A 24,474-nucleotide genomic window follows, 5' to 3' on the forward strand; every position below is an offset into this window, starting at 1 on the left:
GAGTTTAGAACTCTCTTTTTTGTTTGTAGTATGTTATTAAACTACCAAAAATAAAATGGTGATTGTCCTTCACCAAACAAACCAATAGACCCTCATGCGGATTGCGTCTGCTTCAATACAAGGCAAGAAAATACATTCTCTCGACTACTTTCTTAAAATCTCCCACTTGTATGCTCTAAAAGGTTGGTATGTATGGAATCGGAAAGACTTTCCGATTCGTAAAATGGGTTTCCTGCAGAATTAAACCACAATACTGTTATTCAGATGAAACGATGGATTTTTTTTCTACTACTAACTAAACTTTTTGTTTATTATCTGGAATAATCAAGCCATGTTTCTCGTGCATCTCCAGATCGACATGAGTGCCTAGGAACCCTAGCGCTCGGTGTTTTCTTTTCGGTCCGCTTTCACAGGGTTGGGACCAGCTGGCGCATGCGCACTGGCGTGCGAGAGGCTTGCACATTTCGTGGGGCATGCGCACCGGGGTCCGAGGAATGCTTCCGGGTCACGGTGTGTTGTACAGGGGAAGTGCTGGAGGTCGGAGGGAAGAGGGAGAGCTGACGCCAAGGATCACTGAGGAGACTAGTGCGATTCCTCTTGGAATGGCTTCGAGATAGGATGCTGAACTGGTGAGTGTGCAGTGTTTGTACAGCAGATTGCTCGTGTCTTGGAGACTGCCCCCAGGAACTTCTCTTGCCGCAACTCCCCGGGAGACCGAGATCATAACCCTTCCTCCAAGACCTCAGCTGCAGACGTAGCCTGTGGCTCCCTCGGGAAAGTACTGCAGAGATACCAGTCGAATGCATCTTCCTTTTACGCGATTCTTTGAACTCAGCTGCCATATTCCCCTGGGTTGTGCCCTACTCCTGCGGGGGGACAGTACCAAAGCTCACCTCACAGATCTCGACCACAACTCTGCAACACAGACGTAGGACTCTGTTGGCACTTATCGCGGACACAGGGGAAGTACGGTGCCAGCTTTCGCTGATATAGAGGAAGGATTCGTGCACACATTTCAGGAAACCTTGCATGCGCGAAGACCCCTTGTAAACAGCGATGCGCTTCACATATGCGGTGCACTGAAATATGTTTATTTTGGGGAGTGCAGTATGAGATGTTGAGATTTTTTTTTTGAGTTAGCCTAAATTGCGTGGTACTGCTACTCTCAGTGACCTAGGTGTAAGGATATTGGGCATTAATCGCATACTTCCCAAGGAACCAGAGTTAAAACGTAACCCTTCTGCCCTTACTCTCTTATCTGCTGGCACTAGGACTACTTGGAAACTGGTTAATTTATGAAATTGAATGTTATTGAAAACATTGTTAGGACCCACAGCAAGGTGGGCAAATCACTAGGGAAGGTAGCCAACACCTTCATATGTGATCTAGTGGGTAGTACGTTTTATCCATGAAAACATGGCACTGGTCATGTAATCCATAGTTTACCCAAATAAGATGGTAATTAACACTGCTTTAAAAACCTAGGTTTCCCAACACAGTGGTATTGGCAGTCCTGGTTCCAACCCTGTCTCCAGTTATGATGTAGCGGGCATGTTGGACATTCTGAAAACCAAATATATGGATTTTAATCCCACCAACTAAAGCAACCAACGTTTTAAAATATATTCGCCTGTTCTTGCGTTTTGCATAGATGAAAATAATTAAATAAGACTAAATGGTGACAGCAAGTCTATAGGATTGGACCGGAATGCCCGAGACCAAGAATATTTCCGTCGGGAGACTACCAAATGTCAGGGTCTGCTCGCTAAAAAGGTGGTATGGCCGTAAACAATCATTGTAATCTTGGTTCTCCTAAGTGACCAAATAGTTTGAACTTGGACCAGTCTTGTTCTTCCTATTACTTTATCCCCGATGTTTCCCTCAATGCAAGAACATCAACACTGGCTTGATGCAGGGAATGAGCACCAATTAACAGGACATGCCTCTGGAGTGATTTTCTTTCATACATGATGATCTCCTCGTGTTTTGTGTGTAAATGGGGGTACTTGACCAGCAAAAAATACGTGACCCACTTCTGCCCCGGATTTATTAAACATCATGCTGTCTCTGGTACTGTTTTGGTGTTTATATTTTGCTGCTCTTCAGAAGTCTGTCACTGTTTGTTTTTGTTCTTAGCCCAAGATGCCTTGGTGAACATGTGCCAAGTAAATAGTAGTTACAGTGAAGGTAAATCAAAGTATCACATTTCCAAAACGTCCCAGGGTCCCACTAAATAGATTACAAAGACTCTCTTGTATTTTTCTTCTTATACCTTAACATTGGTTGCACTCATTAACTCTTTAACCCGTTCTCTAGAAATGTAGTTTTCAGGGTGGTCTGACTGAATGTTAATTTGATCTAGCTAATATAAAAACTCAGAGCAGTAAAAATATATTGCAAGCAGCCTATGCCATACAAGTAGCTTTTATAATCAAGTTGTGCTTAATAAATACATACGTGACAGAAAGTATAGGACAATAACAGGTCTAGATATGTTTCAGTATATGTTTTTGTGGGTCAAAGGCTGTCGAGACTGACATAAACTCATATAACACATATTTTATAGGACTAACGCACCCAATATGAAGTAATGGGCACGACCCAAACCCATTCATGTGAAATCGGGAGTTAAGCGTTAATAGAGGAATAACTTTCCTCTGTAGCTCTACCCAGTTACCCATCTAACGGAGTATATGTATATTTATCTGTGGAGTATCGGTCCAATATGTTCGACCTCACCACGATCAATTGTTTAAAAACAAAACGACTGTACAGCTTAAAATGTATTTTTGTTGTTGTTTGTGATGAACTGTCTTCTTGACAAGATATACTATTGGAGAGTTCATATCTATAGGCACATAGAGGGGCTTTGTGGCAGCCCTCTTCATCCAGTGGTTTATTAACTTAAAATTCTTATTTTACCTTATCCCTCTACCCAAGCGTGGGGCAGTGGTCAGCAGGACTACAGCCATTGGCTCTCTTGCACTGAGTGGTAGTATTTTACCTGATCACTTGTACACAACTGCTCAAAAGTAGTGTTCTTCAGTAATATGCCTGGTAGCCCAATCTGTCCTGTACTTTCTTATGCTATTTACTTTCTGTCTTGTAAACGCTTGATTTATATTGTATGTTTTTAAAATAATAATATAAAAACATTGCAGGCTTGCCAATGCCAGAGACACTAGCTTTACCAATGCTTGCAATCTTCGTGAACACTCCAGACTCCAACCCACCGTCCCCAAAGGCCTTGTACTGCTCTGCACACCTAGCCCATTTAGCCAGTTGTATAGTAATAGTTCCATGTTCTCCTTTGAAAACGGCAACCTGGCCTAAATGCGCCTCGTCAATTGCTTTTATTTTCATACTTCTTCGCATCTGTCTAGCACCTGTGTTAGATATCGACTGTGAAGTTTTATGTTTGCTTTCAGGCTTATTCAGACACATGCCTCTTATAACCACTTAATTTGTCAAATGCTTTTTCAACCACAGCAACTAGTGCTCTAGGTTTGAGGACTAAGCAGATGTGTTCAAATTGGCAAAGTAGTGGTTTGTCTCTTTCCTAAACGAGTCCATCAGAAGTCTGCTGGAGCAGGGTCTGGCAAGGGTTCATGTTCATCACTGTTAAACCAGCAGCTTCTGCCTAAGGGGAATGCAGCTCAGTAAGTAAAAAGGTGACACCCAAATATTGTTTCGACACTCTTAAGTGGCAGGGTCTGGAGCTTCCGTCCAGTCAGGCAGTCAAAAACAAATTAAGTGTGTAGATGAATTAAAAAACGACCCAGTCCAAAAAAAGAACACGTTTTTGCAGTTACTTATTGGCAAACCTACAACACAGAATATTTTTTGGTCAGTTCCAGCATTATGTTGCTGACAATACAAAAACAATTGATGGCATGAGACCTTTACCTGGATACTGTTAATGCAAGTGAATGCAATTTCTGCGTCATCTAACTACTACCTTAAGTTGCTGAAACGGATGGATCATATTTTGTCTTAGGTTCCCAGGGCCATTATTGTAAGAGCCATCCTTGGCTGGAAGATTGATCACTGCAGTATACTTCTGTCAAGTCGTCTAAAAAGAACATAAGGAAACTATAGAACTCTCAAAATTCAGGTCCAGGAGTGGTTACTTCTATCCTAAGGTGAGAATATGTAACTGCTTGTTGTGTAGAATTGACTTGGCCCCTCTTCACGCCTAAATCGCATTCAAGGCATTGAGAATTATCCATAAAGTTACTTGTGGCACATTGTCCATATGCTTGAAACACATGTTAAATAATCTGCAGAAAATGTCAGTATATGTTTGAGATTCCTCATATAAACGGGTGGATTATCGGAGGATAGTATTCTCAAGCCTGCCAGGCAAACTAGTGAGGTCACTCATTCTTTCATTGCTCGACACAGTCCCGTTCTCCCTTCCAAGTAGTAGATTAAGATTCTGTAGTTAAAGTCTTATACATTTTTGTCTATGTATTGTCTGCTTGTGCCCCTCTTCCAAGGTCAGTTCAGCATGTTGCATAGATATGATGATGCCTACTGACGTTTTTTACACTTCAGTGTTATTACCGTGTGTGTCTTTTGAGCTTTTCATTTTAAGCAAATCTGCAATAAGATTGGGGCATTGGATGCAAATGTTTTAATATTTGAATCTTACTTCTTATGTTGTAGCCACGTATAAAGGCTACCTAATTGTGCATATGAACCGCCAGAGCTAATTCTTTACTCCTCCCATATGTGGGGCGTTTTGCGATAAGGTTTGGTATGTGGGCATGGCTTGTACAGACTGGCTGTTCAACCCATATAATTAATGAAAAAGACATATATTAGGAGTTTGTGTTGGTGCCACAACTTTCTACAAAAAACAAGCCAAGATTTCTCTGAACATCAGATCCCTCAGGGACTAGGGTGCCCTATTCATGATGCTTTCATGAGTACCATACATCCATAGCTTTTCCTAACATATGAAAGGCACCAGCTGAATAAAACTATTTTTTATTCGAGTGTAGGCTAGATGTGAAATGCATTAGCTGTACACAGGGGTCTAAAGAGCTCATTTTGAACCACTTGCTGAAATCAGGTTGATCGAAGTGGGTTGTGGATGCAGTGGTCCTAAAAACTGTGCCTGGTGTGCTGCTGTCACCCTTCTCAACTTTTTCATTTTGTGTTCGTTGCATTCAAACAGTTTTTTTAAAATGTATGTTTATTCATCTTGAGGAATCCCAGTCAAAAATATATGAGGAACTATGCCAGCGGTCTTCAGATTTTTTAGGCTGAGCCCCCCCATGTAAACTTTTTTAGACTTTGAGCCCCCCCACATAACCCGCAACTGCCACCACAGCAAAAAATGCTGGAAGCTGTTACCCTTCATCAACAACAGCCATTTCAATCCACACAGTCCAGGTCGTATATATGGAAAATAATATTAAATAAAGTAAGACTGCTTAGTAAACTGAAGTCTTTGTAGTGTCTGTGGTTAGGTGACAAATGTTTATAACAAAGTTCAAATGAAAAGTTGCCAAGAAAAGTTTGCACAAAAAATTACAAACATGCTTTATTATTGACATAAAACACACATTTGGTATAAATTAATAAAAGCACTAACTATATCTGGCAGACAGACTTGTCACAGATAGTAGCAGACTCATAAATTCTACTTAGGCAACTGGATCAGGAAGATATTGAACAAAAGGAACATGAGAGGATGATGAGTAAAAGAGCAAGACTCACAGCAGGTTTTTAATAAACCAGTTAGTAATTTGTCTGTTTCTTAGAGACAACAGTAAAGAAACCTGAATGCTCACAATTTTTTTTTGCAGTTTTATATAGTGCCAACACAACCCAAAGGTACTGGAGCGCTTTACAGGAGCTCCTTTTACATTACACAAGGACACATTAATTTTTTGTGAGCACAAGGATATTAAGTGATTTGCTCAGAATCACAGGATGTTAAGCTGACGCTAAGAACTGAACCTGGTTCTCCAGCTCCAAAGTCGGCAGCTCTAGCTGTTATGCCACAACCTCGCCCCAGACAAGCTATCAGGAAAAGAAGTCCCACAAAACATGCTTTTTGACACCAGTGAAAAATCAGTGATTATGTGGAGTATGGCCAGGTGTCACCAGCAGGAGGCTATCCACAATTTGCCAAGAAGGCCTACCGGACTCCTACAACAGACAAATATGTGATAGAAGCGATTCAAGCGGATATTTACCCTACTTCTCCAATATCAAGTCATTCCATTGTAAACATAATTGGCCCATAAAGGAGATCGCCTTCCATAGATTAAAAAGCAGCTGCATATGAAAGCATTTATATCTACCCTACAGAAGAAGTGATGACAGGTGCATATTTCATAATTTTGTTATATCAGGCAATGACTTTAATCAAGATCAAATTCATTCTCCCTAAGCAGGGAAATCGTAAGGATTTTGGGGGCCCTATGCCAAACGTAGTTTGGGGGCTCCTGCTCGGAACATATTTTATTTTCTGATCCAGTTTCAGCTCTTTCATGCCGTCTTTGGCCAGGTCACTGACAGTGCACAGGCGCACTGGTCTAAATTCTAAGTGTGTTTACATCTCATATCCAGGAATGTGATGTGTGTTTTCAGTATTGCAGTACAGCAACAGCTCACTAATATTACTGCAAATAATCTCTGTGACACCCTCCCATTTCTCATCTGAGGTCCTGTTTTGATCTAATAGAAACCTTTTTATGTATATTGCATGACACATAAACACAGCATTTGTCTGCAAAATGCCTGTAATAGACTCACACATCACATTTACGAAATATTCAAAGTCATCAGGACGAGACTCTCTCCAGAACAGAGTTGGGTCTATCAGGGGCCCCTGAAAGGCTGGTGCCCTGGGCTAGAGCCCATTTTGCCCAAGACTTAAAAAGTCATCGTCCCCAAGTCACAAGTGAATCAAGTGCTTTGCCCAAGGATCACAGGATGTTGAAGGAGAGTCAGCCACGCTAGCAGTAACGCCACATCCTCTCCTGATCAAAAGGTTCTACGTTTCCACTAGTAGTGGAACGAAAAGCAAAGGACAAAGACTTATTTAAAAAAAAAAAAAAAAAGCGCTCTTGACGCTTGCCTGCTAGTGAATGAAATCTCCAGGAATTCAGCCCGTTTAAAATCCTTGCAGTGAAAGGCAGTAGCACTGAGGTTACAGACCACAATAACCTCAGAGGGGATGGCTTCAACAGCATGGCAAAGGACAGCAACCAGATACGAAACTCGCCAACCACGAAGGAAAATTTGCAGCAACACTGGAAAGTGAAATGGCAGGGTGGAGTGCTCCCCCAAGCCCCCGGGGGGCTTGCCCCACATTTTGAAGCCCTGTGCGCTACCCTGCCCACTGCATCTGACAATTCTGTATTATATGACTTGATATCCATGCATCCTCATTTACAGCCCACCCAGGTATTAAACTTGGCTTGGATGATTTTTTTATCCCCTAGTTTTGACACTTTTGCCTCTTGTGAGCAGAGTGCAAACAGCACTCTTTGGAGTTTTGCTTTCCATTTGTCGTTAGCCGTTAGTACAAATCGAGCACAGACATTGCTTGCCACATTTTTCTCAATTTTTATGCAAAACAGTGAAGGTTTGCTAGTACATTGTACAATTTGGAGGACGTCAGTAACTGTGCGGTGATTTATCACCAAATTTAATGCCGAATGCTTAATTAGAACAATAGTGTTTATAATTTATAGAAATAGGCACCCATATCACATTGGTACCTGATATTTTTCTTTAAGGAATCTTTTTAATTTGTAAAGATCAGTGGTTCCCAACCTGTGGTCCGGGGACCCCTGGGGGTCCGCGAAGCCTCCTCTGGGGGTCCGCGACAACTTAGAAAATTAAACAATATTAACAGATTAGGTCCCCAGTTAATAGTAATGACTTAGTGGGGGGTTCCCGGACTCCAATAATGAGTCAGTGGGGGTCCCCGGGTCCCAGTAATCATGAAGTGGGGGTCCACAGAAGTCAAAAGGTTGGGAACCACTGGACTACAGATCATTAAAAAAAATCCATTGAAATATGCATATTTGACTAGAATTATTATTATAAATACAGCTAATCTTTTCAGAACTTCACAGAAAACGGTTTAACTATGACAAATAAAATTTAGTTGCTGTCTAACAGTAATATTTAGCAAGATTCTGGCTTCTATTTTAATCGGATTTAATTTTTATATGCATGTGAAGTATTTGCACTTTAAGCCATGTTTAGTTCTACATGTATGCATATAGATACATGGTATTTCGATAGTGCAACCATAGCCAAAAAGCAGCAAAGCACTGTACATGGTCAAATACAACGATACAATCAATGAGTACCAGGAGAGGAAGCTGAGTTGTGAACAAGTAATGCATTGTCATTTGGTGTTCTTCAAAGGGGTGAGTCGTCAACTCTGTCCTAAATTGGAGCAGCGTTGGGGCAGTCCCGATGGATACAGGGATGTGGTGTCCAGTGTGCAGAGAGCCACCAGAGACGGTGAGCTTGTCTGCAAGGTAAGAGGGGTGCTGATCGAGATAGATAACCTTGTAAATGATGAAGCTGGTTCTAAAGATGGTAAGGGGAGCCAGTGGACTTCCATCAAGATAGGGCCGTGGATGAGGCATGCTGCGGCGTGTCGGGGACTCTATGCGGTGCCCGTATGGTGTGTGGGGAGGCCATTGAGTAGGCTAAACATATTGCTTGAGAAGCAGAAACATTTTCCAAATCCTTCCATACGTGTCTTTTCTGATTGCATTTTCAAGATATATTTAATATTTTGCAGTAATTTATTTAAATGAAGTAAGTTCTCTTTCCTTCCACAGCCTACCCTAAAATGATTGGAAAATCATTGCTGTCGTAGTCTCGTAAAAATGAATCTTGCGGTTAAAGATGTGTAATGTATTTGTTTAAAATGTGCTCTGCATTTTTTAAATATTGTTACTTTGTGATGTATCGATTTCAGTCTTTTTCTGTTTTTATATTGTTCCTTGTTTAAATACATGATTTACGGTGCATTAGGTGGCTATGACATTTTAGTGTGATCTCCAGGCAGATGTTTATAAGGGGATGGCGAGCAGCCTCCTTAATTACTGTTTATTTCTAGGCTGTTCATGAAAAATGGCCTCTCCGTTCACCGGGCCGACTGCGGTAGCTGATGTAATTAAAGACCTAGACACTCAGATAGCTGTAAGTAAGTAGCCTGCGCTAGCCTGCAGTGGGCATGGACGAGGTGTGTGGTATGCACAGTGTGGACATTGGTAGCCTGGGTCTCCCAGCTGCATTTTTTTCAAACAATCAGATCGCACATTTATCTATTTGATCTATCTATGTATTAACAACTGCACCATTACCTCCGCTCCCCTTTTCCCCCAAAAAAGATGTTCATCGATAGCGGACTAACGTAGACCTCGAGAAGCTATACGTAATATGCAAATTTCGGTTTGTTAGTCTCTTTCTGTCTAATGCTCAGGCATATTTGGTCTTGTTGAGCTCCATAGATATTAGCCGTTACCATAGGCAAAATCTTATTTCATCTCCTGAAGTATTCATCTTTTGACAGTTACTTGGTGTCTCTTTCTTCGGTGGATTTGCTGCAGCTTCGATATTTGTTGCAACTAAACAAAGGTACTTGCTAGAGGTTTTCTGACTGCATCGGTTTGACACCAATTGCTGTATTGCACTATAGTAACTAGCTCTGATTTCTTGTTCTTGCTAAATCACTTAATTCTTATGGTGTCTTCTCCAAATATTAGCCTCCTTGTGCTCTAGCCCACAACTATGGCTTATTAGCTTTTCAAATGGCCTGCTGTGACTGTGCTATCTTCTTCGCACTTAAGAGATTTCCTTTAAAGATATTCCCTTATTTTCTTCCTCCACTCTGCTATGCTTCATTCCTTCCTTTTTGTGTTTAAAAATCACAGCCAATGATTCTTTTGCATGGAGGTGTCCGTCTTGATCTTTTCACTTGTGCCTCAGTAATTGGATACATTTTGGTGAAGGTTTCCAAGTTCTTGGCTTAGAGTTTATGAGCTACGTAATGCAACCCCAACTGCTTATGTCTGCCTTTTCTTTGAGGAAAAAACAAAGATAATAACAAGGCTTACATATTTACACTTTTTTTTTTGCATCTTTTCAGCTTCTAATGAGATTTGATGACTAGTAAATTATTGTGCGATGTTCGTTTTTTAATTGAATTTACTTCATCTTGCATCTTGTCAGTGCCTTAGTTGATTGTGCTAAAGAAAATCCTGCACTACATACTTCCTTGAGTCACTGAACTAAAGATGTACATTATGAAGCATCTACCATCCCGGATTTGATACATCTTCAGAGCATTTCTGTATACAAAGAGAACTGATGTAATTTAGCCTACGAGAGCGTTCCCAGCAATAAGCCATAGGTACAGAAAACATGTCCCCTTTAGGGATATTATAAGGTTGGACATTATCACTAGGTTTTCATCCATTGCATCACAAGATTAGTTCTAGGCCCTATTGTCTTTACAGTGTTCTGAACTTCATGTCTATCTAACTTGAAAATACAATTTGTAGCTCTATTCCTGTTTTGTTTCTTCTAGGAACTCTTCTCATAGAAAATGAGTTACATGGTTGTAACCTCACCTCATCCATTTTGGTGTTTTAAGGTCAACACCGTTGCTAGTTTAACTTATCATAGGGAGACTTATGCAAACTCTCCTTCTCATGACCGCCTTCCCAGTGTCTGCATAGAACACCCATCTTCCTTTTCACTGCCTCCAATGCCAATCACACCCCCACCCCAGCAGTCTCTTTCGGGCCCTCTCTTTTCAGCTGCTTCTGCATTTTAGCACAGAGTTAAGGCTCTTGCTGGTCTGAAACCCAGCGCCCCTGCATCTGTCTTGTGCCTCACACCTGTTTCAAATGTGTAAGTTCTGTTGCTTTTCACGCATTGTTAGGACGCATTACAATAGCTTTAGTGTATTCTGTCCACAACCAGGTGTTTTCTTTTACCCAACCAGCTTCTGACCTTCTATATTTCCTTGAGTCCTCGCCTGGCAGTCTGAGAGTCATGCTTATATAGTAGCCCATTTTAAAATCTCTGTATATCACATTTCTATTCTTCCCTGTGTTCCAGTTCTTTGTCTAGCCATTCTAGGTACCAAAAATAGTGAGGATAGGCAATTCTGTACAGCTTGTGACTTAGGGTGCGTCCCCAAACATGCGGGTCCCGCAGTACTGCTGTGTTGAATCCAGGTTGCTCCCACTTTCCACAATCTATTGGAAGGCCCATCCACAGTCCTTGTGTATTTTTCTGCAATCCCTCCTGTGAAATATGTTTTACCACTGTTGCTGCTAGCATCCACTTCTGCTCTTGAGTCATTTTGTGATCTGCCCAGTGCTATGGTCCTATTTGCTTTCAATGTTCCTCTTCCTCTGGCTGGGCTCATCAGTTAATACACTTGTTTAATCTAATCTGTGCTGGGATCTTATAATTGAACCCTCACCCTTATTCTGCTTGAGGTTGTCACCCAAAGTGTTTACTGTGAAATTGAGTTTACCTCTTGCCCTGAAATTTATTTTACCCTCCTTCCCCATCCTTGATTTAAACATTCTTTCTTTGATAGTCCTAAATTTGTAATATCCAATGTGTCAAGTGCAACATGGTGTTTCCTGGCCTCCAGGAACTTAATTAGATCCATCCTTCGTTTTTTAAACAATGGTGTCACAGCAGTAGAAAATCTGGTAATCCATTTTTTAGGTCGAGCGCACAAGCGCTTTGACCTGTTGTAATCTATCTGTGGGCTTTTAACCACGCCTATCACTTGTTCATGGGCTTGCCTTTCAAAAATCATTTGTTATCATTGGTAAATGCTTTACGTTTGTCCCTCCTTGGGGCGGTTTTGTTACCGCCTTGGAGCCCGACTCTGATACATGGATTATTGCACTTTTGCTGATACGTTTGACTGTGAGCAAACTTCTTTTTCCTTTTGTGTCTCTCCTTCGCGCTCATGGCCGCAGTGGCTCTTTGAATTTGCTCGCTTTACTGCATCTGCTTTACTTTTCATTTTCAATTTATGTGGTAAGAAAAGTGCAGTTAGTAATTTACAACAGTAATATATTTAACTGGAGCAAACGCGAGACCCATTGCATTACAAATGCTTGTTTAATCTTCTGACTTGGATCATAAAGGTGCTAGGTTCTTCCATGTGCCTCGGGTGCTATACATATATACCTACCTACCTCCAGTCAGCTAGTTGGTATTGAGGCTGCGAGGAGCACTGTGGCACCAATCCAATATCCTATTCCTAATATTTCCCAGGTGCTGAGCCTAATTTTTTTTTGTAAAGAGGCCCGTGTTTTGCTTTGAAATCTCAGACCTGCAGCTATGTGTCAAACTGCTTCATTGATGAGAACATTTCTAAGCACAGGTAGGCCTAACTCTTAAAAACTAATATGGTGTGTGGTCTAACGTACCTAAATTGCACATTAACAAATGTGATTTATTCTATTGTCCTTTTGAGTGATTTAGTAAAATGAAGACCTAAATTCTGATGATAAAGCTGGATTAGTGCCAGCCGTTCGTTTGAGCAGTCCCTCACTTCTGGTCTAGGCCCTCTTGATCTTGTCAAACAATTTCCGGTTAGTGGCCCCTGGGTGGCAGCGGCACTGAATAGAAACATTTGCTGTGCCACAAAATCCAAAAGAATTGATACTGCTAATGTAAGATGGCACCCTTGGCTCAGGGTCATCAGTGCTGAGGAAACTAATTCAGTGGGGCAAGCAGCACCCCATGCAGTTCGGAAAGTTGGCCTGCCCCTTTGTCTTTTTTCCTACTTGTACAAACATTATATAGCAGAGTTTGAGAAGCTAGTGCACAGATGACCTTCCCTGCTCTATACGGTTTGTCCCACCCTAGGTGTACTAAGGAAGGTGGTGGTTCTATTGTTTCTTTATGTAAGTCACTTACTGGGCCTTCTAATTGTGACTTTCTTCGTTGGGATTCTTTTTGTTAATCTTTCCTTTGTTATTTATTACTAACAAATACTTTGCAATTTTGCCTGCTGGTTGTGGTGCGATGTGTTTGGGGTGAGGTTTTTGCATTGTTCAAATTAGGATCTTGTTGTGTTCCTTGCCTGCTTTTCATAGGGTGTTGTGCAAGGACTGAGGATGCTATGCCTCTGTTGCACCTCATCCACAGATCGATGGCCTTCAAAGGCTCTGTTTTTTTTTTCAGTGTTACTGTTTGAGAACCCTTGTTTTATCCCTCACTTTCTTTCCCTTCCATGTTTTTTTTTTTAGCTGATAGGTCTTGGCCCACACACCCCAAAGCAGAAACAGGACCGAGAGAAGCTCTTCGACATCAAGGCCAAGGCCCAGCAGATTATGAACCAGTTTGGGCCTTCAGCTTTGATCAACCTGTCAAACTTCTCTTCAGTGAAGCCGGAGCCTGTCAGCACTCCACCACTGAACTCCATGGCCAGTTCTCCTGCTGTGGCCAAGATGCCCAGTGCCACAAGTGGAGGCGGTGGCCGCATCAGTCCTGAAACCAACCAGGTACAGTTGCATGTAGTGACTGTTTGTACTTGAGCAGGCTTTTTTTTCTCCAAAATTCATGCCAGTACTCAAAAACAGGCAGTCATTCATAGGGATTTTGCTCCGGGCTCTTTATTCGGCAACAAATGCAAGGTTGGAGGTGGAAACAGATGGCAGGCCCGCTAAATATTGCTCACCTTAGCTTGCCACTCCTGATTGTAGGTCATATTCGTCAACCAATGTCACTCTCTGGTTTAAAAGTATTTGTCGAAAACCCTTTAAGTAAAAGAAAGTGTCATTGCCAACAGCCTCCTCTGTGTATTTCGTAGCACTTTCTTCTCTGCACGTAATTACGTGTGTAGAAAGGGTGTAGGAGTGAGCATTATCTGGCACCTTAACACCTTTTTGCATTATCTTACCTCTACCATTCATAGGACGGCCCCTCCAAACCACTGCGTGTCTTCATACGTGCTCATTAAATTTGTTTTTGGGTCTGTGAATCTGCCAGTATTACAAATATTTGCTCTGCAATACCCATTAGTGGCTTTCCTGTGCAATTTGGGTTGTCTGTGATGTCACTGACCAAGGCTCAGCATCTAAGGAGTGGCGTGCAAAAGCCTGTTGTCGACCAAAGCTCTATTCTAAACATACTGAGGTAAAGACCCCTGTGACCCTAAGGTTGTAATCCTTATGACATGACCACCTTAATTTCATCAGTCTTTTCTTGTAGCAAAGGAAGTGCTTGCCATGTCTATTCGGGGTACCTTATTATATTTTCCTTTCCAATTAGGTTTAGTGGCTTAGTGAGTTAAGTCTCAACAGCACTTACAGTAGCCTGGGAGACCCAAGGCAAAGTAATACAGCAGTGACTTCTAATGGTTACTCAGTTCAAACTGTACTAAGGTGGCAAATGGGTATCTTGTTGCCTCCTCTTCTAAGAGGTCAGTGTAGTTTTCATGAACATAAAGCCCAGTCCCTCATCACCCTGACAATATTCTTGTATAAGTCTCTTTTTAGAGTTAACTTTACTGTTTTTCTCTGGACATTAGGTTCTCACTAAGAAGAAGTTACAGGATCTTGTACGAGAAGTGGATCCGAATGAACAGCTGGATGAGGACGTTGAGGAGGTAGGCAGCGACCAGCAATGATCTGAGAGGTTGGAGATTCAGGAGGCGGGGCTTGATCACGAATGCCATTTTACTGTATTGCCAACTTTGTCTGACCTACAAGCTGTGAATCGTGATTTCCCTCCAACAGTGTATTTATTCTGGAATTCAGGTTGGAGTTCTGGCCCTGTTTACGAGCCTCTTTGGATTGCGGCGTACATTTATGAAGCACACAGCATTATTTAAAGGCTGCATTTGTGCAGTCCTTTGCAAACCGTTAATTTCTAACCTGACATGGGTGTTTTAGAACTGAATCTGATTGGGCATAAGTGCATCAGCAAGCTGCAAACATTGCTATGAGCGTATTCAACATTATTTAGGAACCCACAACAGTTGGTGTAAGTGCAGAGACATCTGCAGTATTTTGGCCTTGCGTTTGAGTTAAGTTTGTATTGCGCTTTACCTGTAATAGAAGGATGTGTATATTGCTGCTATATACGATTGTGTTGAGTGTGTGCGTTTCTGTGCCATGTGTTCTGAGACATAGGCACTATTTCAGCATTTACTGTATCAATAGGTGTGAAAGAAGACTGAATTGCTATGACCTGTAATATATGTGCTTTTCATTTGAGTGAAACTTGCATTACTGCTTGATTTTTCTCAGACCGTTACTGTTTTTTTTGCCGAAGGCTGCTCTAGTGCTGCCCGTCTCGAACTTTTTCCTGTGTATGTTAGAAAGGTTTGTTGTGAGGGTACTACTCGGGCTGTTTTTTGTTTTTTTCTTGTGCCTATATGTAAAAAACGCTTGCATGACCTCCGCCATGCTGTATCTATTAAGTTTGAGAGAAGCTTCAGTGAGGCAAACATGCTGTTCTATATACACCCTAACTTGCTGCTGTTTTTGTCAGTGGGAAGTTTTAGTTTTTGCTTCTGTCCTTTACAGATGCTTCTGCAGATCGCTGATGATTTCATAGAGAGTGTGGTGACGGCTGCCTGCCAACTCGCCCGGCATCGAAAGTCGAACACTCTGGAGGTGAAAGATGTGCAGCTTCACCTTGGTAGGATGTCTTCTGAATGTTCCATTCAAACTTCTGGTCTCATGTGTTCCTTAAGCATGCTTATGGTGCTTTTCGCAATTTAAGGGTCAAAGGTTCCTGGAGTGTAAGGTGCATCTAAGCCAGACGTTTTCCAGATATGCCTCGGTACCACTAGGGTGGGCACAGGGAATTTCTTTTTTCATTTCTTTCTTTCTTTTTTTTTTTTTTTTTTTTTTTTTTAATGAACAGGCAGTTTTGCTTGATGAGATGATCGCAGCTGTATGAATGCATTTATTGAGGCACCTGATGGTTTTGGTGATCAGAATTTGTAGCTAATGTGTTGCAAGGAAATGACACATTTCATGCTCCAAAACGTGAATCGATGGTTTCTTTACACCGAAAAAAACCTCGCACACCGGTGGCTACCTGTCCTTCTGTGCTTCAGATCACTGCCCTTAAAAATTAAGTTATCCTTCAGGGGTTTCCCGTGTTAAGTGCTTATGATTAACTGTCTCACCAAGACTGGTGCATTGGAGCACCGTTTACAAAATATTAGCCACTCCTTTAGTAAAACTGATAAGAAAATCTCTTTCATAAACATTTTTACGGAAAAATGAGGTTAAGAAAGCTAGGCAGTGTCTCTAAATAGGCTGCTGCTGCACAAAGAAGCTGGAAAACTAATGTCTTTAAAAAAGCCCACTCCACCAGTATCCCACGACGCTTAGTCCTGGTCATGGCTATAGTTATTTTTCCTGCTCCATCAACAGAAAGCCAGGAGACAAAACTCAACCTTGTTGGGTTTTTTATTCTTTGGAAAAATCCTTCACCCCTTTAAAAGTTTGTCTTCATTCAACGTCTTTAGATGCAGAGATTGTTTTCTTAACGATTTCTGCCTGAAAACATTGTGTTCTCCACCTCAGAAATGCCCTTGCTTCTGGGAAGTGTGCATCTTGCTGCAGTAAAAATACTAAAACTGGTCCCCACTATCTTGTTATCCTTTACCTTCCTGACATCCATCTTTCAAGCAAGTGGGAATTTTGTCAAAAGCTATTAAGAAGACCTCTGATGAAGTGATAGAATATAAGACTTCACGACAAAGAGGAAATCTGAAGACTCGACGAGTTGCTGTTGGGAAGATCCAGGGGGCGTAGAGAAGGAGCTCCTCGCCAGGATGATTTTCTCAACCTGGTGAATAGTATTCTAGATGAACAATTTGTGTAAACCAGATTGACGAAAAGTATTTGTCAGAACCGGTTTTACAGAGTTTGTTTTTTGTCCAGTACACAAGTAACCAGAGTGGAGACTGTTTTCTTTCTGTCTGAAATGCCTTAACCTTCAGAAGCTAAAGCACCCAACAGACAGACAAGTCTCCTATCTCATAGGTTGGATAGAGTCATGTAGCTTTCTGGTTCACGATGCTCATCTCCACATGATATTTCTTAAGCTGTGTGTAGAAGATCAGTGGTCCCAGTTCTCAAGCAAGAGGCTTCTTCTGCTTTCTCTGAATACAATCAAATTGGGCAATCGCCTTTTCACCAGAATGTTCCCACTGAAATTATGGTTGTGTATATTTTTCTGTCAGAATGGGATGCACATAATGGATAATTTAAAAATTGGAGGCATATAGTCCCAGAGAGAAATGTCCTACCTCATAAATCAACTAGAGTTCTGAGCGATCCCTCTCGCCCTCAAGTCTATTTTTTTCTGACCTTCAAGATAAACTCCCTCCTTGTTCAGACAGACAACCTAACAAAGCTACGTAACTTGAAAAAGCAAAAAGGCACTAGTGACTGCACTGGAGACCCAGGCATTTGAAAGTGACTATTTGCCAGGAATCTCTAAATCACCGATGTTTATCTCCCAAGCAAGCAAAATGTAACGGCTGAGACACACTGCTGAATTTTTCAGGAGAATCCTCAGTTAGATCTTTTTGCAAATATCGAAAACAAGAAAAGCGTTGACTTTGCATTTAAATACAACCAACCGGGGTGGAAGGGAAATGCTCTACTGACATAATGGTGATGGACATTTCTTTACATATTCCTGTATATTCCTGTGATTCCCATGGTCCTATCCAGACACACTTATTCCAAGACCAGAATAATCCTTATTTCCCTGGAGCGGGCAGTATAGTGATAGCTCCTCTTTTTTACCTGTCAAAACATGCACATAGGGTGCTGCTGTGCAGACCTGGTATACTTTATATGTTCAAGAGCAAGATTCTGCTCCTCAGTTTACCATCGTCAAGCTTGGCTCCTGAATTCATCCAATATGCTCACCTTAAAAAATCTCTCCACTGATCATGAGACCCTCTCCTCCTGGGCATGGCCTCTCCAAACTAATGGTTTCTCCATTTGAACCAATTTATAAAGCCTCTCTAGTGCATGCTTCATGTAAAGCAGCTTTCTTGGTTATGCTAACATCTGCATGCAGCTGTTGTGCTTTCCAGTTCATGCTCCTGTGATTCCCTACGCTGTTTACCAGGAGAATAAAGTAGCTGTTAGGACACATGCAAGCTTCCTATGTAAAGTGGTTTGAAACTTTGTTAATCAGTCCACAGCTTTTTCAGCTTTCTTTCACAGTTCTTCCACTCGATCAAAAAGGTCTCAGCACACATTCAGTGTTAATTGAGGATGTGTGTTTTATCTAAATGGGGCAAAGAACATTTGTAAATGTAAGCAGTTGTTTGAGACAGTGGCCTCATTGTACAGGTTTATCCACTTCCAAACAGTCCATTTTCAGATGGATTGTATTCTGTGTTTTACTATGTAACCAGAAGGCCAAACAATATTTGCCAAATAAACATAACAGTTACTCCATGGGAGATCAAACTGTTAATGCTGCATTGTTAAGAAACGTGCACATAGCAGAAATGTGCATGCAAGCTATCTTAAGGTCAATCCATACACTATTTCGAATCGGACTCTTTTGCTGGCACCTAAGATGATCAAGCCTTTCTTAGAATTTTTTTTGGGATAAAGATCAAGGTTCTTTTTTTGTCTCTCCTTTTCTGTTGTACTCTGTTCTGTGGAGATCCCCTGATAGAAGGGGTGAAATTACTGGTAATCTTACTTCTTCTTTAGGGAAGTCTTCATGAAAATCCTAAGAAACCCTCACTTCTTTTCAACACAAGAGACATTGATGGTCACTGGGGCAGGTTCCTAAGTCTCCGGAGGAGAGAACTGGAGCAGCTGCCACTGTTGGCGTGATGGGATATCCGTGGTGTGCGCTTCGTTAAAGGAGCAGCATTGGTTTCCAGCCTCTCTGAGCTGTAGCCTGTTTTGCTACTCACCTTACCCTGCGCCTTCTCTCATTGGAGTAAGAGACTGCTGCCTCCCCTCACTGAAGGTCAGCCGGTGAGAGGAGGCGGCAGTCCCAATCCTACAGGAACCATCAAGGCTTCCCTTCTATCACTCGTGAAGCAGCCCAGTAACGTTTTTTTTTGTTTTTTTGTTGCAATGTTTGGTGCATGTGTTTGTATGAATGTTTATGCATGCATGCTTTGAATGGGTGTGTGCTTGTATATGTGCTGAGTGTGTGTGCGTGTGCACCACCCATGCTGCCCAACACAGGCTGCCACTGATTTAGAAGTGCAGACAAGGCCAGTGGAATTGTAACTACAGTGTTTTCTGTGTATTTATGGATCAACCGCATTTAGCACAAAATCTACCACCTGCTGCATAAATTGCAGATATCACCAGAAATAGTTTCTGGCTCAAAACGCAAAAAAATACTCTTAATAATGCACAGTGGTGGACTCGCTGCATAATTTGCCTTCTCAAGTCAACCTTTTGTCATCTCAAATTCATAATATGGCCCGCCATTATTAAATCATGCCTGGGAACCTAGCCGTAGGTTTGATTGTTGCAGTTGATTCATGTGTTCCCTTTATGGTAAGTGATGTTGCAGAACATCTCGTTGTCACTTATGACTTTTTGTGCTGCATTGTGTAAATGAAACTGTGAGTTGGTGTGTTCTGGTGAGTTAAGATTGGAAGCTATTGGGCATATGGTTGGTGGAGTGGGGAGTGTATATAACACTGGATGTTGTGTGTTGAGGCACAAGTTGGATTGTGTTGCATCTGATGTATTCCCGTTCTGCTCTTGTGGGGGCATTATCATGTCCTCTGGTATTGAGGAGCAGAAAACCAGGGTTGCTATCTGCATATACTAATCCGGATGGCGCCCTAGTTAGGCAGTCAAGGAACCCACGCACGCAAAACAAGGCCCACACTGGTCACGAGCGAATGCCTAGATAAAATAAATAATAAAGGATAAACCCATGGAGGGTGCAACCAGAAATGATACTGTAAAACTAGAAGTGTTCCGTGATGTGCTCATTGTGGGGGTTTGTGATTGTTAAATGACCTAGATATTAGTTATTGTAATGGTGTATCCTGTGGTTGCAAATTGAACAATTTGTATTACATTTTGAAACATAAAATCAATAAAAAATATTAAAAAATAAAATAAAAAAAATCATGTCCTCTGGTAGGATGAGCTGTTGCATGTGGATTATTATACTTGTGCTCCGTAGAATTTGGTTTGGTTGTGTTGGGAATATACCTGCAAATGTGAAGTGTGCTCGGTTGTATTAGAAGGCTTGATTGAAACAAGAGTTGCTATTGTTTGTTTGCTTTTGTAGTAAATAGGATTGTGATGTAGTCCTTGCAGTTCCAGCTGCTGTGATGCGGGTGTACTCTTGAGTCATATCCTTTGGATTGTGGTGTGTGTTTAAGGCATAATGCCTGGTAGTGACAGTTTGCCATCTCTGTTTTCTTTCACTGTGCTGGATGAACTAGACAGCGATTTTAGTTTGCCAAGTGTATTTTGTTCCGCTTGGTGCAGGAGAGTAGTTATGCAAAAGTACGAGATTACAAACGCTGAGGACTTAAGCAATAAGGATCCAGAGCCTGCGTGCAAGATGGGCCCTTTTGCAAAAGTATCTTATGCATTGTGCACAGAATTTCGAATGTGATGCTGGTGTGGAGCAAGCAGCGAGAGAGTGCTTTTAAGGCACACCAGTAGACTCGGCTTGTGTTTCTGCTACTAGAGACCGGCCCACTCTTCATGGTCTTACGTGGAGGTTGTGTGTGGGAGTGCGCATTTTTTTTCTTGTTAGGCCTGTTACATTTGAATATTTCTAGAAAGCAAATAGTTCCTACCAAAGTTTGCGCTAGCAGGCTTGGCCCTGCCAGAATGCTTCAAACAAGAAAAGAAAGAAGGGAGGGCAAGTTAGTAAAATATGAGTTTTCAAGTTGTTCTGAAACAGGAGAGGTTCTAAATTTGATTTAGTTCAAGGTGGAGGCCATTCCACAGTTTTAGGCTTAAGTACTTAGGTCACCACCCCCCATAGATACCCCGTTAATGCTAGGAACATGAGGAGTTTGATCTTAGTGACTTCCTAGAGGAAAGATTGGCAAATCTCTTCTTATCACATGAATGTGCTGAGTGTTAGTAAACTCTGCATCGTGTGTTAAAGCATTTCCAAAGTGCTTGCCTACCTTTTATTGAGCCCCTAAAGCACTTACCTGATGGTCAGATGAATAATTGATGCTTATGTACTACATAGGTGTTGGTTGAAATGGTGTTTGTGTTGTTTTTTAGTGCTGTGTGAGGCTCGCAGAGTGTGTTCCAGACTTAGCACAGCAGCATGTGCCTGTATTTTATGCAAAGCTATTGTGTGCATTAAATTGGTGCTACATACAAATAAGTAATGATTGAGGCATATGAGTTACTTCATGCCTGCATTTGGAGAAAGCCGGGTCTTCATCTGCCTAATTCTTGGCAAATATTGGTGGTCCTTGTCCTCCTCAGGAAAATATTGCACGGTTTACATATCTGTAGTTATAAGTAACTTCCACCGAGATGGCAGTTTTTTTTTAGACATGATTATTAGGCTTAGGGCTTTTTTCTGTCTTAAGTTCCATCTTTGGTTGTAAAACCGGAGTTTGTATTTAAGTTTGCCATTCCCTTGTTGCCCTGTGTAGAATGTAGCAAAGGGCTTAAAAGGATATTATTGACATTGGTAAGCGGTGAGGAGCTTTAGGAGTGAGACTTGTCTTTTCAGCCTAACTTAACAATATATCTGGCTGTTGCGTTCATTGTTTTTGTAGCCTGTCAGTTTTCTAGTGTGCCCGAGTTGGTTGAGTGGTGTCTGTATCCTTGGGAAGGTATGTTCAAGTATTTTCATCGTGCATAAACCGATACTTTAGTCACAGTTGATTTGGTTTGAAGTGTGAGTTTTGAGTCCTTAATGACTTCAAGGGTTTTTCCACTACACTTGCATTGTTGACAACTGTCTCATTTCAAGAGGCCAACACAGTATGGGTTTAAGTTTTTGCCAAGATCCATAGATGAATCTTTGTTTTTCAGATTTTAAGGTGATTTGCTAGTATCGGTTGTTTAAAAGCAGTTTGACCTTTGCTAAGTCTGGAGATTTTGACTTCAGAAGGTTGTTCCAGTTTTAAGTTTTTCTGATTATCATCAGCGTAGTTGTTTCATGGGAGATTAAATACGTTTTCTTGGTAAGATTATGGAACTACCTCAATATTAAAATGAAGGTGTATAATTGAGTCCTGAGGGACGGCTACATAAAAGGTGTAGGGTGAGTAGTTAAAAGGAGGTAATGAGTAAACTTCGTTCGTGCAGGTAATTGTGCATGCTTTCTGGCATTTTACTTTGAGTGTTACTGTATTTCCCCGAAACTGCGCAAAGTCACTTAAATGGGATTTGTTAAGGTAAAAATCTTATCACAGAGGCACAGGTGCGATGAGCCGAACACGAGTAACTGTTGTTCCTTTCATAAGAGATTTTGTGCTATTTTTTTTTATTATTTCTTTCATTTTTGGGACACAGGGGAGTCAAAATGTGTTTTGGCATCCAAAATCACCACACGGATGCATTCTACACTACAAATAGCATTAAATGCCTCACTCCAATTTTCTGGGCATTTTGATTAACATCCTTTCTGGAAATTATGTAGATTTCACCCAGCTTAGTTGTGACTGTTCTTCAGATAGGATTTTTTTAATTTTAAAACAATGGAGTGGTTAGCTGCCTATTAGTTGGTGGTTATCCGTATAAAATACTGACAGAGTACAGCGCTAACACCATTTGTGTCGACTGTATTTTTAATGTTACCCTAGGTGGAGATTAGTGCAAAATCTGTGCTTACTGTAAGTTTGAAAGTGGTCTGACCATCTGATGGCAGACTGCATTGTTCAGTGAAGGGTGAGATCTGGGAAGATGTTGCCTTTTCATTAAGTGTATCTAGGAAAAGATTGGCTTGATACTGGTCTGTAGTTTACTGAGTTGGTTGGGTCAAGTCCTGGTTTGGTTTAGTGAAATATGTTTTCAAGTCACTTGAGAATTAACCGGTTCATAGGGAGGAGTTTATGACCTCTTTTGCTGGAGCGAAAGTATAAGCTTCAAGGAGAATTGTTTTCAGTATGTTTGGAGTACACTGGGTCTTCTGGAGGAGCCTGACACATTTACGCCATTGATTAATTTGGTTTCTGTTTTAGCCAATAGGTTGAAGGAATATAGTTTCTGTGGTCAGGGTAGTCGCTTTAGCTTTGAAGTAGGTGTGTGGTAATCCTAGCTTTCTTTGAGTGGAACAAAGCGTAAAATAGCTTTTTTAATGTTGTAGAGAGTTAGAGTTCCCATGAGTGCTTTACTATGAGGTACTGACCAGATTTCCATAATTTATTGGCTATTTTGAAGAGTTCTTTGGTTGTGCACAGTGTCAGCGATACTTTGTATGTAGTGGGATCTCTTCGTTTATTTGATGGCCATTCCTTACTGCCTATGGAGTAATTTTTTGTTGCTGTGGTTGTAGGTTTTTTCCTCCATCCATCTTTGTTCAAAGGATCTGGTTTCTATCTTTCGGAATTGTGCGTCCGAGTTCAGTCATACAGCTTCGTCCCATGAAGTCATATAGAATTTCCCAGTTAGCCATTGATGCAACTGTTTCTTTTTAATTTTCTTGCCTATGGTGACAGGGTATTTCTTTATCAATTATCCCACACTCTGAGTTATGATTATTTGGATTCAGAGGGAGTTTAAAATGCAGAAGTGATGTTAAGTTTAAAACGCATGCTGTGGTTTTTGCTCCATATAGTGGGGGTCGTTCCTGAGATCTGTAGCAGGCTTCTTGGTGCAACTATAGCATCATAGCTATGGCCTGCCATATAGGAAGGTTCACTCACCTGTTGGTGGTCAAATGCTTCAGAATTAGTGAGAAAGTTGGGTTTCTGGCTTGGTGCTGGTCTATTAAACCAAATGTCTAGGTCAATGAGGATACACCAGTTCTTGTGTCCCAAACAAATGTCCGCTATTTCCAAGAGAGCACCTGCAAGTGCAGTTTTACATGGCAGGAGATGGTAAATTAAGACCAAGGAGACTGAGGAGGTTGCAGATGGATAGCATTGAACAAGCATGTTTTCGGAGTCTGTGATGTTGACCTAGTAAAGAAGATATGGTTCTTTTTCTTTTTCTGGGCTACTGCAAGACCTCCACCGCTTCAACCACTTTGCCCTTTTTTGAGGAAATTTTGGTGTCTGTCAATGATTGCACCCTGTAGAATGGGTGTCAAGTTCTCTCCTGGCAACATTTCATTAACGAAAAGGTCTTGTTTGAGGTCAGTGAGAGGTCATAGATTTTTTTTTTTTTTACTTAGTGATAGATGTTGACAAATTAGTTTTGCAATCGAAGTGATTTGAGATTAGATTACAGTCTGCGGTTTCAGTAATGAGTTCTACTGCCATTTCCTCCTGGTCTAATTAGTGAGAAAGGTATTATTGGGTGCCTAATTGTT

At 41.3% G+C, this 24,474-nt stretch overlaps 1 protein-coding gene across 5 annotated transcripts in view; it reads left to right on the top strand.

Annotated features, from left to right (window-relative positions):
- The first annotated feature begins 491 nt into the window (after positions 1-491).
- The window catches only part of TAF12 (TATA-box binding protein associated factor 12), a 39,991-nt gene continuing 16,008 nt past the window's right edge, over positions 492-24,474 (top strand). Inside the window, exons 1-6 of one of the 5 annotated variants that reach the window (XM_069224137.1) lie at positions 501-629; positions 3,998-4,142; positions 9,107-9,189; positions 13,281-13,535; positions 14,564-14,641; positions 15,564-15,678. In XM_069224137.1, the coding sequence (XP_069080238.1) occupies positions 9,121-9,189; positions 13,281-13,535; positions 14,564-14,641; positions 15,564-15,678 (517 nt within the window). In that variant the 5' untranslated portion in view covers positions 501-629; positions 3,998-4,142; positions 9,107-9,120. Of the gene's footprint in view, positions 630-3,997; positions 4,143-9,106; positions 9,194-13,280; positions 13,536-14,563; positions 14,642-15,563; positions 15,679-24,474 lie in introns of all 5 variants that reach the window. The other 4 variants (XM_069224140.1, XM_069224139.1, XM_069224142.1 and 1 more) reach the window with 4 other exon arrangements.

This window comes from Pleurodeles waltl, chromosome 3_1 (assembly GCF_031143425.1).
Source record: "Pleurodeles waltl isolate 20211129_DDA chromosome 3_1, aPleWal1.hap1.20221129, whole genome shotgun sequence".
Taxonomy (NCBI): Eukaryota; Metazoa; Chordata; class Amphibia; order Caudata; family Salamandridae; genus Pleurodeles; species Pleurodeles waltl.